We start from the raw sequence: 14,680 nt of genomic DNA, 5'->3' as shown, positions 1-14,680 counted from the left end.
AATACGAGTGCCAATTCCCTTTCCCCTTGTACTCCCCGCTTGTACAGCATGGCTCTGAGGTCTAAACTCCAGGGAGTGGAGTCAAACTTCCTAGGGAATGGATGTGTGGGTAGTAGAGTTCCAGCTCATCCCATATTGTCAAGCGATCCACACAGGGAATGACACTGCAAGCCCGTTGGAGTGACGAGCCCCAGTGAGATGGGCACAGTGTGAGAAGAGGAGGGGTGTGAAATGAGTGGGAAAGAAAGGCACTGCTATCTGTCACTAGCTCCACTTTGCCCTGTTAGACTGTTAGGGCAGAGACCGACATTCAACCTATTCATACATTCTTGTGACACAGGACCAATATGATTTCTCACACAATGGCTGTCTAAGCACAGTGTGGGTTTGATTGAACCTTACCTACAGTGGCTGCCATTCATTCAACTGTGCTCAGTTGACACGATGTAGTTCGTAACAATTTTTCATTTTAGCAGCAGACAAGTTAAGTGGCAATTAAACTTGGTACTATTATTAGGTATCGATGTAATTACATCTGAAATGGAATTACGGATTACTGTTATTGATATCCAAATGTTCAGGACAATGTGATTTAAAGTACCCTTTTTTAGTTGACATACAGTTCAGAAAGCATATGGCTTTCATAGTACCCGCAGTGTTTATCAAGACAAAAGGAAATTGCGCTGATTATAGGAACTATTGCTATCCAATATCTAAGATAATGAGGACTTATCCAGTAATTGTCTTTGCCATGGGCCCCAACAGCAGTTATCAAGCACAGACAAGTGGTGCATCTCAATAAATGAATGTTCTGTTGTTATAAATATGAAACTTTTACTGAAAATCCAGAGGTCTCAGGGTCAGCTATAGGATGAAGAGTGTGACACAGCATAGTGAGGGGAGTAATACAGTAATGGATAATTCCTCCTGAATCCTCCACACTCATTTTTAGAGGAATGTAGGCAAGTGTGTAGGTTGCAGCCATAGGAACTGCAGATGAACGAGCGACATTAACGCATCATGCATATGCAGCGGCGTAGCCTCGACTGTAACAGAAAAAAAGGGGTCGGCTTCGACGAACGGCAGAACAATTAATAGTGATTAAGGGATGGTTGTTAATTACATGGTGTTGCTTTGCCATAAACAGTTCCACACCAAAACAAAGTGGCTCCTTTACTGTATAACTAGCTCTAATTGGTGAAATCAAAGAAGGTTAATAGGTTAATAAGGCATGTTCTAGTCAATCCACATTAGTAGACTGTACATGCGAATAGAAAATATTTTCTAGCACTCTAAGACAGATTATCATATTCATACAAGGACATTTATTTCGATCTCAGACACTTTAACCATATATCTTACACATACTTATTTCACCGCATATTGGCATTGACATGGAATTAGCCATCAACGGCCAATCAAATCAATGCTCCTGTCACGGTGTATAATCTGTCGCTTTCTCTTCCTGGACCTTGGAGATGGCAATCTAAAGCTGTGTGATGTCACACATATGTTGTAGCTGTCCAGTATATTGATCTGGCGTATGTACTGTATGTATAACATAACATTCCATCACTCTGTGCTCCCAGTGGACAAGGGGAGCTGCGGTTCTTAGAACAACAGCCTGGGGCACTAGTGGTCTCCCTCTCTACCTCTGCCAGTTACTCACTCCAACCAATCATGGGCCCTGTCTGGTTATTTCCCCTAAACAGTCCCTGGGCTGCTATCAGAGAGAGCAGAGTTTGATGATTGTTGAGTTTGATGATTGTTGAGTTTTCTGTTCCTGGAGGTAACGTTTACGTCTATCTCTCCTCCTTACTAGGATAGTAAAAAAAACAAAAACATTGTAAAGTGGTTATCCCACTGGCTATAAGGTGAATGCACCTATTTGTAAGTTGCTCTGGATAAGAGCGTCTGCTAAATGACGTAAATGTAAATGTAAATGATAGGATAGGATGGGTATAAGAGGTTATAAGATTCCTTATTTTACTCAATTTTGTTTATTTTATAGCGATATTAAATGCAGCCATCGGTGGACATAAACCTGATCTACAAATGGCTCCTTTCTAGCATATAGGCTGAATAGAGAAAAATAACGTCTGGTCACGTAACTTCAGAGAAGAGGTGGTACGGATCCTACAGGAAGGTGCACATGGGATAAAGTGAATGCACAACCTTCCTCACTGTTCCACAACATACTCAATAATCACTGTCAATACCACCGACCCAGTAAAGACAAGGCATTTCTGAATCCGGAACAACAATAACTCTATGTCTCAGAAAGGCAGTAGGGATGCCATGTGCTACACATACAGTTGAAGTCGGAAGTTTACATACACTTAGGTTGGAGTCATTAAAACTTGTTTTCAACCACTCCACAAATTTCTTGTTAACAAACTATAGTTTTGGCAAGTCGGTTAGGACATCTACTTTGTGCATGACACAAGTAATTTTTCCAACAGATTATTTCACTTATAATTCACTCTATCACAATTCCAGTGGGTCAGAAGTTTACATGCACTAAATTGACTGTGCCTTTAAACAGCTTGGAAAAGTATAGAAAATTATGTCATGGCTTTAGAAGCTTCTGAAAGGCTAATTGACATCATTTGAGTCAATTGGAGGTGTACCTGTGGATGTATTTCAAGGCCTACCTTCAAACTCAGTGCCTCTTTGCTTGACATCATGGGAAAATCAAAAGACATCAGCCAAGACCTCAGAAAACACATTGCAGACCTCCACAAGTCTGGTTCATCCTTGGGAGCAATTTCCAAACGCCTGAAGGTACCACGTTTATCTGTACAAACAATAGTACGCAAGTATAAACACCATGGGACCACGCGGCCGTCATACCGCTCAGGAAGGAGACGGGTTCTGTCTCCTAGAGATGAACGTACTTTAGTGTGAAAAGTGCAAATCAATCCCAGAACAACAGCAAAGGACCTTGTGAAGATGCTGGAGGAAACAGGTACAAAAGTATCTATATCCACAGTACAACAAGTCCTATATTGACATAACCTGACAGACCGCTCAGCAAGGAAGAAGCCACTGCTCCAAAACCACCATAAAAAAGCCAGACTACGGTTTGCAACTGCACATGGGGACAAAGATCGTACTTTTTGGAGAAACATCCTCTGGTCTGATTAAACAAAAATAGAACTGTTTGGCCATAATGACCATCATTATGTTTGGAGGAAAAAGGGGGTTGCTTGCAAACCGAAGAACACCATCCCAACCGTGAAGCACGGGGGTGGCAGCATCATGCTGTGGGGGTGCTTCTCTGCAGGAGGGACAGGTGCACTTCACAAAATAGATGGCATCATGAGGAAGGACAATTATATGGATATATTGAAGCAACATCTCAAGACATCAGTCAGGAAGTTAAAGCTTGGTCTCAAATGGGTCTTCCAAATGGACAATGAGCCCAAGCATACTTCCAAAGTTGTGGCAAAATGGCTTAAGGACAACAAAGTCAAGGTATTGGAGTGGCCATCACAAAGCCCTGACCTCAATCCTATAGAACATTTGTGGGCAGAACTGAAAAAGCGTGTGCGAGCAAGGAGGCCTACAAACCTGACTCAGTTACACCAGCTCTGTCAGGAGGAATGGGCCAAAATTCCCCCAACTTATTGTGGGAAGCTTGTGGAAGGCTACCCGAAACGTTTGACCCAAGTTAAACAATTTAAAGGCAATGCTACCAAATACTAATTGAGTGTATGTAAACTTCTGACCCACTGGGAATGTGATGAAATAAATAAAAGCTGAAATAAATAATTCTCTCTACTATTACTCTGACATTTCACATTCTTAAAATAAAGTGGTTATCCTAACTGACCTAAGACAGGGAATTTTTACTAGGATTAAATGTCAGGAATTGTGAAAAACTGAGTTTAAATGTATTTGGCTAAGGTGTATGTAAACTTCCGACTTCAACGGTACCTGTACCTCTCAAGTACAGTGTTGCCTTTAGTGAGGGAGGGATACAGCAAATAAAAACATTCATCAGGAAAATCAAATTCAATGTAGCTATATACTTACAAGGTGAATACTGATGAACACTTCCTAAACCAATGCAAAGCCAGGTTGGGTCAAAGGGCAATTGACAGACAGACTGCTGTTGTGATCTAAGTGGACATGTTGTTGTGTCAAACTGCTTAACAAGAGAGCAAAGAGGCTAAGCTAAAAAAATAAAAATAACTCTAATCTCCTCAGCATTGCCTGACTTGGCAAGCCAACATGATAATTAGCTGGCTTGCTTATATCTTCACTTCAAAGCTCTATCAGCAAAACCATCATGCACACTAATCTGCTGTTTGTGCGTTTCTCTGTTCCCACAAGAGAGCGTTGAATAAAAATACAGTGATTGGGTGGAAACTAAATTAATCCTGCTTAAAGACAGCAATAAAGCAAAGGTATTATTCTTTCTCCTAATGCGTTGTCTTTGATCAGCTGGGCCAGCGGTTAACAAGGCAGGCGTCGCTCATGAAAGCCCAGCGCTAGCTCATTAGCATTCCCCTGTCTCTTCTCTGAGTGGATGTTGTTACACCTGAAAGAAGAGGTGCCACTCGGTCCGACTAGGCTAGAAAAGTTCTGGTGTCATTAGTTGGTAAACATTTTATCAACACCCATAGACAGGTGAGTTAAAAGTTGATAGGAGGCTAAGATGGACTATCTTGAATGCTGAACACTAAAATGCTCAGAATAGTTTGACCCACATTGAGAGAATAGCTTTTCTTATCATTAGTAAGAAAAGTTGCATTTGATCATTTAGAAATGTTTGTACAGTAGCTGTGTCCCCACCATCTAATACATTGGGTGTGCTCCCTTAAACAACAGACTGTTTAACCGTAGAGGAAGGGAGGGAGTTTCCAGTTGTGTGGGTGTAATAATTCTCATAGTAAAAATGTAAACCATAACATTGCATTAATAAGATAAATGACAAAAAAGCCAACGCCACAGGCACCCCAGGTCTCTAATGTGAAAGAATCAAAGTCCTGCCACCTGTGCCTGAACTGTGCTAAAGACACAAGATGACCACCGAACAGAAGAAGCCATTTCATCAAACTTTATTGAGTGTGACGAGCACTCAGCCCAGCGAGCACTCAGGGAAAAGTATATATGTAATGCCTGAGCCGGAGTCTTGACAGCTTATTCATTACAATTACTGGGTGCATGTAAGGCGGCCAGATGTTGAAGCACGCCCACCGGAGAGGGATGCAGACCATTACCCTAATCCGTCTCCATAACGCTGCATGGCACGCACACAGACACACACACACACACAGACAGACCAGGGATGGGTGTGTCACGCTCTCTAAGCACATGGATGCTGGGGTGTTTAGGCCCTGGGGATATAATTTGTTACTATGACTGGTGCAAATCACCAGGGGACACCAGCTTGACCTTCAGATGTGTTACTGAGAATACTTGGTCTAAAACTTCAAAAGCCATGTGGATGGATGGATAGGATAGAAACGTCAGATTCAGCCCAGTCAACCTCTCTACCAGGCTCCAGACTATCCCATCAAAACACATTTGCTGCCTCAATATCGGTGTAATACTGGTGTAGGCCTACCTCGTGTGATAACGTAAAAAAACAAAAATACTGTATTGGTCAGATTCACTGATTGGCCATTTGATAAAATAACAGTAGTTGAAGGTTTTACCTTTGTTTCTTGAATTGTAGTATTTTTGAAAACAGATGCAAACCTCACTATGTAATGTAATCATCTAAGCCGGCCCTATTCATGGGTTGCAAGTTTCGTCACAATATTGTTTTGAACGTTTGTTTTAGGACAAATGTCCAACTGAGCATTCTACTCAACGCATTCTCATTAGGCGCTGATAAAGATTTACTCTAAAGTGTATTTCTGTGGCTTGGACACATAATGACAAATCAACAGTAGGCAAATAATTAGTAGGAAAACCTATTGTCATCATTTTCATGTCACCAGATTGACTTTTACTGCTGTATAACTTTAGCTAGCTAGCTAAGATTGAGGGGACAGCACCAACTTTTAGCTAACTATTTGTGATTAACTTTGCTAGCTAATGGCAACATTGCTATCTCTCTAAAGCAGTGATTTTCACTGCAGGGGGTCCGGGAACAGATTTACATAAGTATTCACACCCTTTGCTATGAGACTCGAAATTGAGCTCAGGTGCATCCTTGAGATGTTTCTAAAACTTGATTGGAGTCCACCTGTGGTAAATTAAATTGATTGGACATGATTTGGAAAGGCACACACCTGTCTACGTAAGGTCCCACAGTTGACAGTGCATGTCACAGCTAAATCCAAGCCATACGGTTGAAGGAATTGTCCGTAGAGTTCCGAGACAGGATTGAATCGAGGCACAGATCTGGGGAAGGGTTCCAAAACATTTCTGCAGCATTGAAGGTCTCCAAGAACACAGTGGCCTCCATCATTCTTAAATTGAAGAAATTTGGAACCATCAAGACTCTTCCTAGAGATTGGCTGCCGACCAAACTGAGCAATCGGGGGAGAAGGGCCTTAGTCAGGGAGATGACCAAGAACCCGATGGTCACTCTGACACAGCTTCAGAGTTCCTCTGTGGAGATTTGAGAACCTTCCAGAAGGACAACCATCTCTGCAGCACTCCACCAATCAGGCCTTTATGGTAGTTTTCCAGACGGAAGCCACTCCTTAGTAAAAGGCACATCACAGCCCGCTTGGAGTTTGCCAAAAGGCACCTAAAGGACTCTCAGACCATGAGAAACAAGATTATCTGGTCTGATGAACCCAAGATTGAACTCTTTGGCCTGAATGCCAAGCATCAAGTCTGGAAGAAACCTGGCACCATCTCTACGGTGAAACATGGTGGTGGCAGCATAATGCTGTGGGGATGTTTTTCAGTGGCAGGGACTGAGAGACTAGTCAGGGTTGAGGAAAAGATGAACAGAGCAAAATACAGAGAGATCCTTGATGAAAACCTGCTCCAGAGCGCTCAGGATCGCAGACTGGGGCGAAGGTTCACCTTCCAACAGGACAACGACCCTAAGTCACACAGCCAAGACAATGCAGGAGTGGCTTCGGGACAAGTCTCAATGTCCTTGAGTGGCCCAGCAAGAGCCCAGACTTTTTTAATACATTCGCAAAAAATTCAAAAAACCTGTTTTTGCTTTGTCATTATGGGGTATTGTGTGTAGATTGATGAGGGGAAAAAACAATTTAATCAATTTTAGAATAAGGCTGTAACGTAACAAAATGTGGAAAAAATCAAAGGGTCTGAATACTTTCCGAATGCACTCTTATATAAGTTAGCAGCATGGCAGTTTCCCAAGGTTTGGTGTTGACTATGCACTTTACTTAGCTAGCTAGCTAGCTATGCTTTATGGAAGAATGTAGCTAGCTAGCTAGGATTTATTTTATTTATTTCTTTATTTCACCTTTATTTAACCAGGTAAGCCAGTTGAGAACAAGTTCTCATTTACAACTGCGACCTGGCCAAGATAAAGCAAAGCAGTGCGATAAAAACAACAACACAGAGTTACATATGGGGTAAAACAAAACATAAAGTCAAAAATACAACAGAAAAAATATATATACAGTGTGTACAAATGTAGCACGTTATGGAGGTAAGGCAATAAATAGGCTATAGTGCAAAATAATTACAATTAGTATTAACACTGGAATGATAGATGTGCAAGAGATGATGTGCAAATAGAGATACTGGGGTGCAAATTAGCAAAATAAATAACAATATAGGGATGAGGTAGTTGGGTGGGCTAATTTCAGATGGGCTGTGTACAGGTGCAGTGATCGGTAAGGTGCTCTGATAACTGATGCTTATAGTTAGTGAGGGAGATAAGAGTCTCCAGCTAGGATATATTCTCAACATTGGTATAGTCTCGTTGGCTTGTAACTACTGGCTAGTTGGCTAGCTAACTGGCTATAATAGCAGTCAAGGATGTTCGCTATCTTATGTGTTTGTGCTCTGATTTAGTTTACACAGATGACTTCAGCCATATGAAAAACCCTCCATAGCTAAATATACCTGTCTAGCTAACTTCCGTTCCTATGCTTGTAGCTTGCTTCTCATCTGACTGGTGTTAGCTAGCTAGCTACAGCTGCTAGCATGCTACTAGCTAGCTGCTGCTGTTGCGCAGCAACCGAGTTGTTGATCCCAGTTATTGAACTCTGAGATTCAGCTGAAAAGATGTTAGCATTGTCAGAAATGATACAAAAAGGTAGCACATTGTTGGTTCTTAATGATCAGAAATGAGCACGTGACAGCAATAAATTATACATTTCATTACAATTGTTGCACCTACAAACTTAGTTAATTCGAAATGTTTCAATCCGATGTCTCGAATTTGAGCTAGGTAGGTGCAGAGAATACTCTTAAAACTCAATTGCTAACGACCATGTTAAGAAATCTGGTATTTGGTTCTCGGTAACAGCCGGACGGCTCATGATGAGAGGCGGGGAGTGTATTGTGTACCTCCAATCAAGTTGATTTACGAATTTTCATCTAGATTGGTGTCATATTGGTTTAGATATGACGGTAGGGATATTTTAATTTAAACATTGAGCTTCAACCAATGCCTATATTGTGGGGGATATTACTCCCACAATAATACAGAAGGATGGGCGACTGAAGCAACAGTAAGGCCTGGAGTGAAAGTAATGCAATCAAACCCTCTCCTTTGGCCTAATGTAACACTTTATTACACAACAGGCTTCACCTCATCGTCTTGATGTGGTCTCGCCGTTTCTACAGCAGGTGCAGCAGACACTTATCGGATCTTGTTAGTATAATGACTTCCCCTGGAAGAAGCAGGTGATGGCTGAAGCTGACGGATGAGACACACAACATTTAATCTAGAGCCCAGCGTTTCTCAATCACTGTCCTACCGCTGAGTCCTCTGCTTCTACCAGGCTTAGGTCACTGAATATAGACCAACCTGTATCTTATCAGGATTAGGTCACTGAATATAGACTAACCTGTATCTATCAGGATTAGGTCACTGAATATAGACTAACCTGTATCTATCAGGATTAGGTCACTGAATATAGACTAACCTGTATCTATCAGGATTAGGTCACTGAATATAGACTAACCTGTATCTTATCAGGATTAGGTCACTGAATATAGACTAACCTGTATCTTATCAGGATTAGGTCACTGAATATAGACTAACCTGTATCTATCAGGATTAGGTCACTGAATATAGACTAACCTGTATCTATCAGGATTAGGTCACTGAATATAGACTAACCTGTATCTATCAGGATTAGGTCACTGAATATAGACTAACCTGTATCTATCAGGATTAGGTCACTGAATATAGACTAACCTGTATCTATCAGGATTAGGTCACTGAATATAGACTAACCTGTATCTATCAGGATTAGGTCACTGAATATAGACTAACCTGTATCTATCAATATTAGGTCACTGAATATAGACTAACCTGTATCTATCAGGATTAGGTCACTGAATATAGACCAACCTGTATCTATCAGGATTAGGTCACTGAATATAGACTAACCTGTATCTATCAGGATTAGGTCACTGAATATAGACTAACCTGTATCTATCAGGATTAGGTCACTGAATATAGACTAACCTGTATCTATCAAGATTAGGTCACTGAATATAGACTAACCTGTATCTATCAGGATTAGGTCACTGAATATAGACTAACCTGTATCTATTAGGATTAGGTCACTGAATATAGACTAACCTGTATCTATTAGGATTAGGTCACTGAATATAGACTAACCTGTATCTATCAGGATTAGGTCACTGAATATAGACTAACCTGTATCTATCAAGATTAGGTCACTGAATATAGACTAACCTGTATCTATCAGGATTAGGTCACTGAATATAGACTAACCTGTATCTATCAAGATTAGGTCACTGAATATAGACTAACCTGTATCTATCAGGATTAGGTCACTGAATATAGACTAACCTGTATCTATCAAGATTAGGTCACTGAATATAGACTAACCTGTATCTATCAGGATTAGGTCACTGAATATAGACCAACCTGTATCTATCAGGATTAGGTCACTGAATATAGACTAACCTGTATCTATCAGGATTAGGTCACTGAATATAGACTAACCTGTATCTATCAGGATTAGGTCACTGAATATAGACTAACCTGTATCTATCAAGATTAGGTCACTGAATATAGACTAACCTGTATCTATCAGGATTAGGTCACTGAATATAGACCAACCTGTATCTATCAAGATTAGGTCACTGAATATAGACTAACCTGTATCTATCAGGATTAGGTCTTTGAATATAGACTAACCTGTATCTATCAAGATTAGGTCACTGAATATAGACTAACCTGTATCTATCAGGATTAGGTCACTGAATATAGACTAACCTGTATCTATCAGGATTAGGTCACTGAATATAGACCAACCTGTATCTATCAGGATTAGGTCACTGAATATAGACCAACCTGTATCTATCAGGATTAGGTCACTGAATATACACATACTACCACATCCTGTTCAAAGGCACTTAAATCTTTTGTCTTGCCTATTCATCCTCTGAATGGCACACATACACAATCCATGTCTCAATTGTCTCAAGGCTTAAAATTCATTATTTAACCTGTCTCCTCCCCTTCATCTACACTGATTGAAGTGGATTTAACAAGTGACATCAATAAGGGACCATAGCTTTCACCTGAATTCAGTCTATGTCATGGAAAGAGCAGGTGTTCTTAATGTTTTGTACACTCGCTGTATAGTAGACCAACATGCATGTAGATACCTCTGGTCCTAACGTTCTTTATGTATGCATTAGATATCACATTTGCTGACATTGCAAGATTAGAATTAGGGATTTTGTGGTAAAAAAATAAATAAACGTGGGTATACGCTATTCACAAAATAAAAAGCCACACAGTAAACACCGGTTGCGCGTCTCTTTTATTTTGTGAACCGCGTTTACCCTCGACTCAATCCCTGATCATCTTGCAATACTATCTCAGAAGATTGTTGGTGCGCAACAAAGAGCAATACTGAATAATAATAATATAATAATATCTATATCAACTTCTATTGAAGTGTACTTTACATAGATCCCATATGTCAAGGCAGTGTTAGACACTTTTTGCAATTCATCATTATTGGAGGTAGAAATGTAGCTATTACAAGATGAAAGCCGTAGCCTATACCTTGTGTCCGTAGGTTAACAGTCAGAAACCCCAAATGTGTCAAATCTGGAAATGACATAATTTATTGCTGCTGTGTGTTATGTCAGGTGAGTGTATTTTACTTTAGATATCTCTCTCTCTCTGTGCGTGCGTGCGTGAAAAAGATCCATGGTGTTTGAAAAACAGCAGGAGTTGCCCACAAGATAGAGAACCTGTGGCAGGTTATCCAAGGAAGCTTCTATCCCTATTATCTACAGTCTCTTCCACCATGACATTGATTCCCTCAACTGATCGCTCCATCTAAATAGACAATAGCTCCCCCAGGCAGCTCACAATGGGGAATCATAGATCAAGTATATTGGCCTCACACATAGGAGCTGGAATTGTTCCTCTGAGAATAGAAAAGGACAGGTTCAATATCAAGGAGGTTTTACTGACTGGGCTGACTGATGTATCCATCATTATGTTTTGCTCAGGAGGTCATTTCTAATAATCAATGCGATCAATGGCTGTTATTGTTTGTAATATATATGGATGAGTGATATGATAAATTGGGAAATTATTATATTACCTCTGTCATGTGTTACATTGAATTATTCCACATACAGCATAAAATCTACTGTAAGCTTTGGGCAAGGTTCAACATCTTTGTTCAGCAGTATCAGTGTGCACACGCACGCACACACACACCACAGAGCCCTGGCTCTGACCATACCTCACCTGCAGGTAGTGACAGGCCCGTAGTGAGGGCTTGAGGTCTGTGTGCATCATGGGTTTATCCAGGTTAAGGGAGGACTTCCTGTAAGCTTCCTTGGCCTGGCTGACAGTCAGCGTGGACCAGGAACTCCTCTTCATAAACTTCCCCTCCGGAGCCATGGCCATGCTCTCGCACGCTGAGCACTTGACGTCGTTGTTGCTCTTGGAGGTCTTGAGGGACAAGTCCCCAAAGTGACTGTGGTGCATGGAGTCCGGGTAGCAGTGGGCAGCATAGGCGTAGTCACCGTGGTGACGGCTCATGACGCTGGGCGTGCGGTAGGTGCTGTCGCTGTCCAGGTTGTCGTCAGAGCTCCAGAAGCCGCCCGCACCCCCCGAGCGGTGCGCCTTGCGCTCTTTGCTCTTGCTCCGCTTGCTGCCGTGCTTGGAGCCTCCGTGGTGGCTGTGTTGGGAGCCTCCGTGGTGGCTGTGTTGGGAGCCGCCGTGGTGTCCCCCTCCTCCTCCTTCACCCTTGGTGCCGTTCATCTTGGACGATCCCTCCAGGGAATGGGACTTCGTGAAAAGCTTCTGGACGGAGTGGACCAGGTGGCGGATGCGTCCGGGGCTCTCGCTGCGCTGCTCCATGGTGGTGGTGGACGCCCTCTGGTACTGCAGCGTGTGGAAGCCATCGTGGTGCAGGGGCAGCTGCTTCTCAAACTGGTCCAGCAGGTTGGCCGGGATGCGGTTGCTCTTGCCGCTGCCCTGGTACTGCAAGGCGGAAGCGGCGGTGGCAGCAGCGGCATGGGAGGTGGCGGAGGCGGTGATGGTGGCGCAGTCGTCCCGCGTGGCCGAGTCGTAGTACGGGGAGCTGTAGTGCATTCTGGGGAAGGTGCTGCTGGAAACGTGGTCGATGGGGCCAATGCCGACTGACGAGGGCGCCATCATGACGGGGGACATCATCATGCAGTCGGAGTGAATGGAGCTGCGCGGTGAGTAGCGGTGATGGTAGTCCATGGGGCAGCTCTCAGTGGGGCTGAGCAGGTAGGAGGTGTGGCGCGAGTCGGAGGCACCACCATGGTAGCCCATGCCATGGATGTCTTGAGGGTAGTCGAACTGGTCCAGCCCGTGGGGCGAGGGGATCTGGTGCTGGGAGCGACCACCCGATAAGCCCTTCATGTTCCTAGCTGGGGGGACGGGGAGGCGTCTGTCTTCATCGAAGTGTCGAGACCAGGACCAAGGGGAATACTGCTGGTCTGTCAGAAACATACAGAGAGAGAGGAATAAGATGAATGCTCAGACTGGTGTAAATGCATTCAGTCACCCTATGCAGGTGCAGTAAGTGATCGTTCAGTACCAACTCCAAATCTAAAAAATGTATTCAGCTGCTTTCAAAAACGTCAGCAAAAGAGCTGGGGAAGTGTTTCTTTAAAATCTCATGAAATCCAATAAAGATTTTGATCATTTACTTTGAAGATATACTCATGTACATACAGATGTAGGATCTTAATTTGAACAGTTTTCTAAGAGCAGGAAAACACTCCTGAAGCAGCAGGAAATTTGAATTATTATGTGGATTATAATAAATTGACATTTTTGTAGGGGTTGATTCATTTTTCGTTAGGGCAAATTTGTGATGCATTTTTAAACTTAGAATACACTACCAATTTGATTTCCTGCTATGCAGGGAAATTCTCTGCGACAACAGAGTGATCAAATATTGAACATATTCACTTTATTGAAGCTGGATAGGAGCCTGCTGTGCCCCTCCCTCCTGTGTCAGGTCTATTTGAAACAGATAAGAGGCTGTTGTCCGTGTCTGCCACCAATGCAGTGCTTCATTTGAGCCGGATCCTTCTGGAACAGGTACCTCTCCTGGCATAAAAAATTATTGTCACTTTTTACAATGTAAAAATTTGAATAAAAGCTATCAAAGTTCATTCGAGTTGCCTCTTATTTAATTATCCTGCTCCCACAGAAAAACGTAATGTGAAAAAATTGATTTTCAACCTGGCCTAATATTCTAAGAGTTGATTTGGATTGGGCCGGCCCGGGTTTATGGTTTGCGCAACATTGTAACCTATGTTTGAGACCAACACGTGGCCGTGGCTGTGTGAGAAGCGCGCGATTATGTCTCACATAACTACACTGAGATTGACTTTCTATGATCTCTCTCCCTTTCTCTACTCTGATAGACATGAACCTGCAACTCTCATCTCTCCAGCGTTGCACTTCATCAGTTATTTCCTTATAGAATCATAGCCACGAGAAGGGTTCTGAAAGGACTGCAGTACCCCTGATAAATTGAAATACATTTGCCAAAGTTATAGAATTACTGCTGTCTGTTCAGAAATAAATGAAATAATTCAGAATAGCCTACTACACCATGAGAAGGCCTATAATTTAGTGACAGAGGATCAATAGCTGTGGATTGTAGCCCAATAACAAGGAATAGGCTACAGTCGGGAACAGCGCAGACAAAACAGGCCTTTCATTTCTGAAATACAATCGAGGGAAAACACAGGTTGGAAAGCAAATGGCTCCTGCTGAAAAGAGAAGACTCTATACTGTAGGTTACCAAAATATTTGATCAACTTCCAAATATTGTTTTACAAAAGAGAGAGAGAGATAGGCTTTTGGCACATCGGCCATCACCAGCGAGTGAGCTGCGCATCATTGAGTGAGTCAGTGAAACTGGAAAGCATTTTCATGACAATAATTTCCTCCTCATATTGTAGCCTACAATATGTCTCCACACACCTAGGCCTAGGCTATTGATGGATTCAAGACAAGGTCGTTTTTATTGATCTCAGATTCTCTGTTTTTCAGTGTCAAAGT

General features: G+C 42.3%; 1 protein-coding gene across 1 annotated transcript in view; it reads right to left on the bottom strand.

Annotated features, from left to right (window-relative positions):
* Window positions 1–13,111, bottom strand: part of LOC311107024 (disks large-associated protein 2-like) — a gene marked incomplete at both ends in the record, with an annotated part of 37,251 nt that extends 24,140 nt beyond the window's left edge. The window contains one exon of the mRNA XM_084149476.1: window positions 11,873–13,111. Within this exon, the coding sequence (XP_084005602.1) occupies window positions 11,873–13,111 (1,239 nt within the window). The remainder of the gene's footprint in view (window positions 1–11,872) is intronic.
* Between the last annotated feature and the right edge of the window lie 1,569 nt (window positions 13,112–14,680).

The sequence above is a fragment of the Coregonus lavaretus genome, assembly GCF_964263955.1.
Source record: "Coregonus lavaretus genome assembly, chromosome: 31".
NCBI classification, from domain to species: domain Eukaryota; kingdom Metazoa; phylum Chordata; class Actinopteri; order Salmoniformes; family Salmonidae; genus Coregonus; species Coregonus lavaretus.
This window is presented reverse-complemented; position numbering and strand designations above follow the sequence as displayed.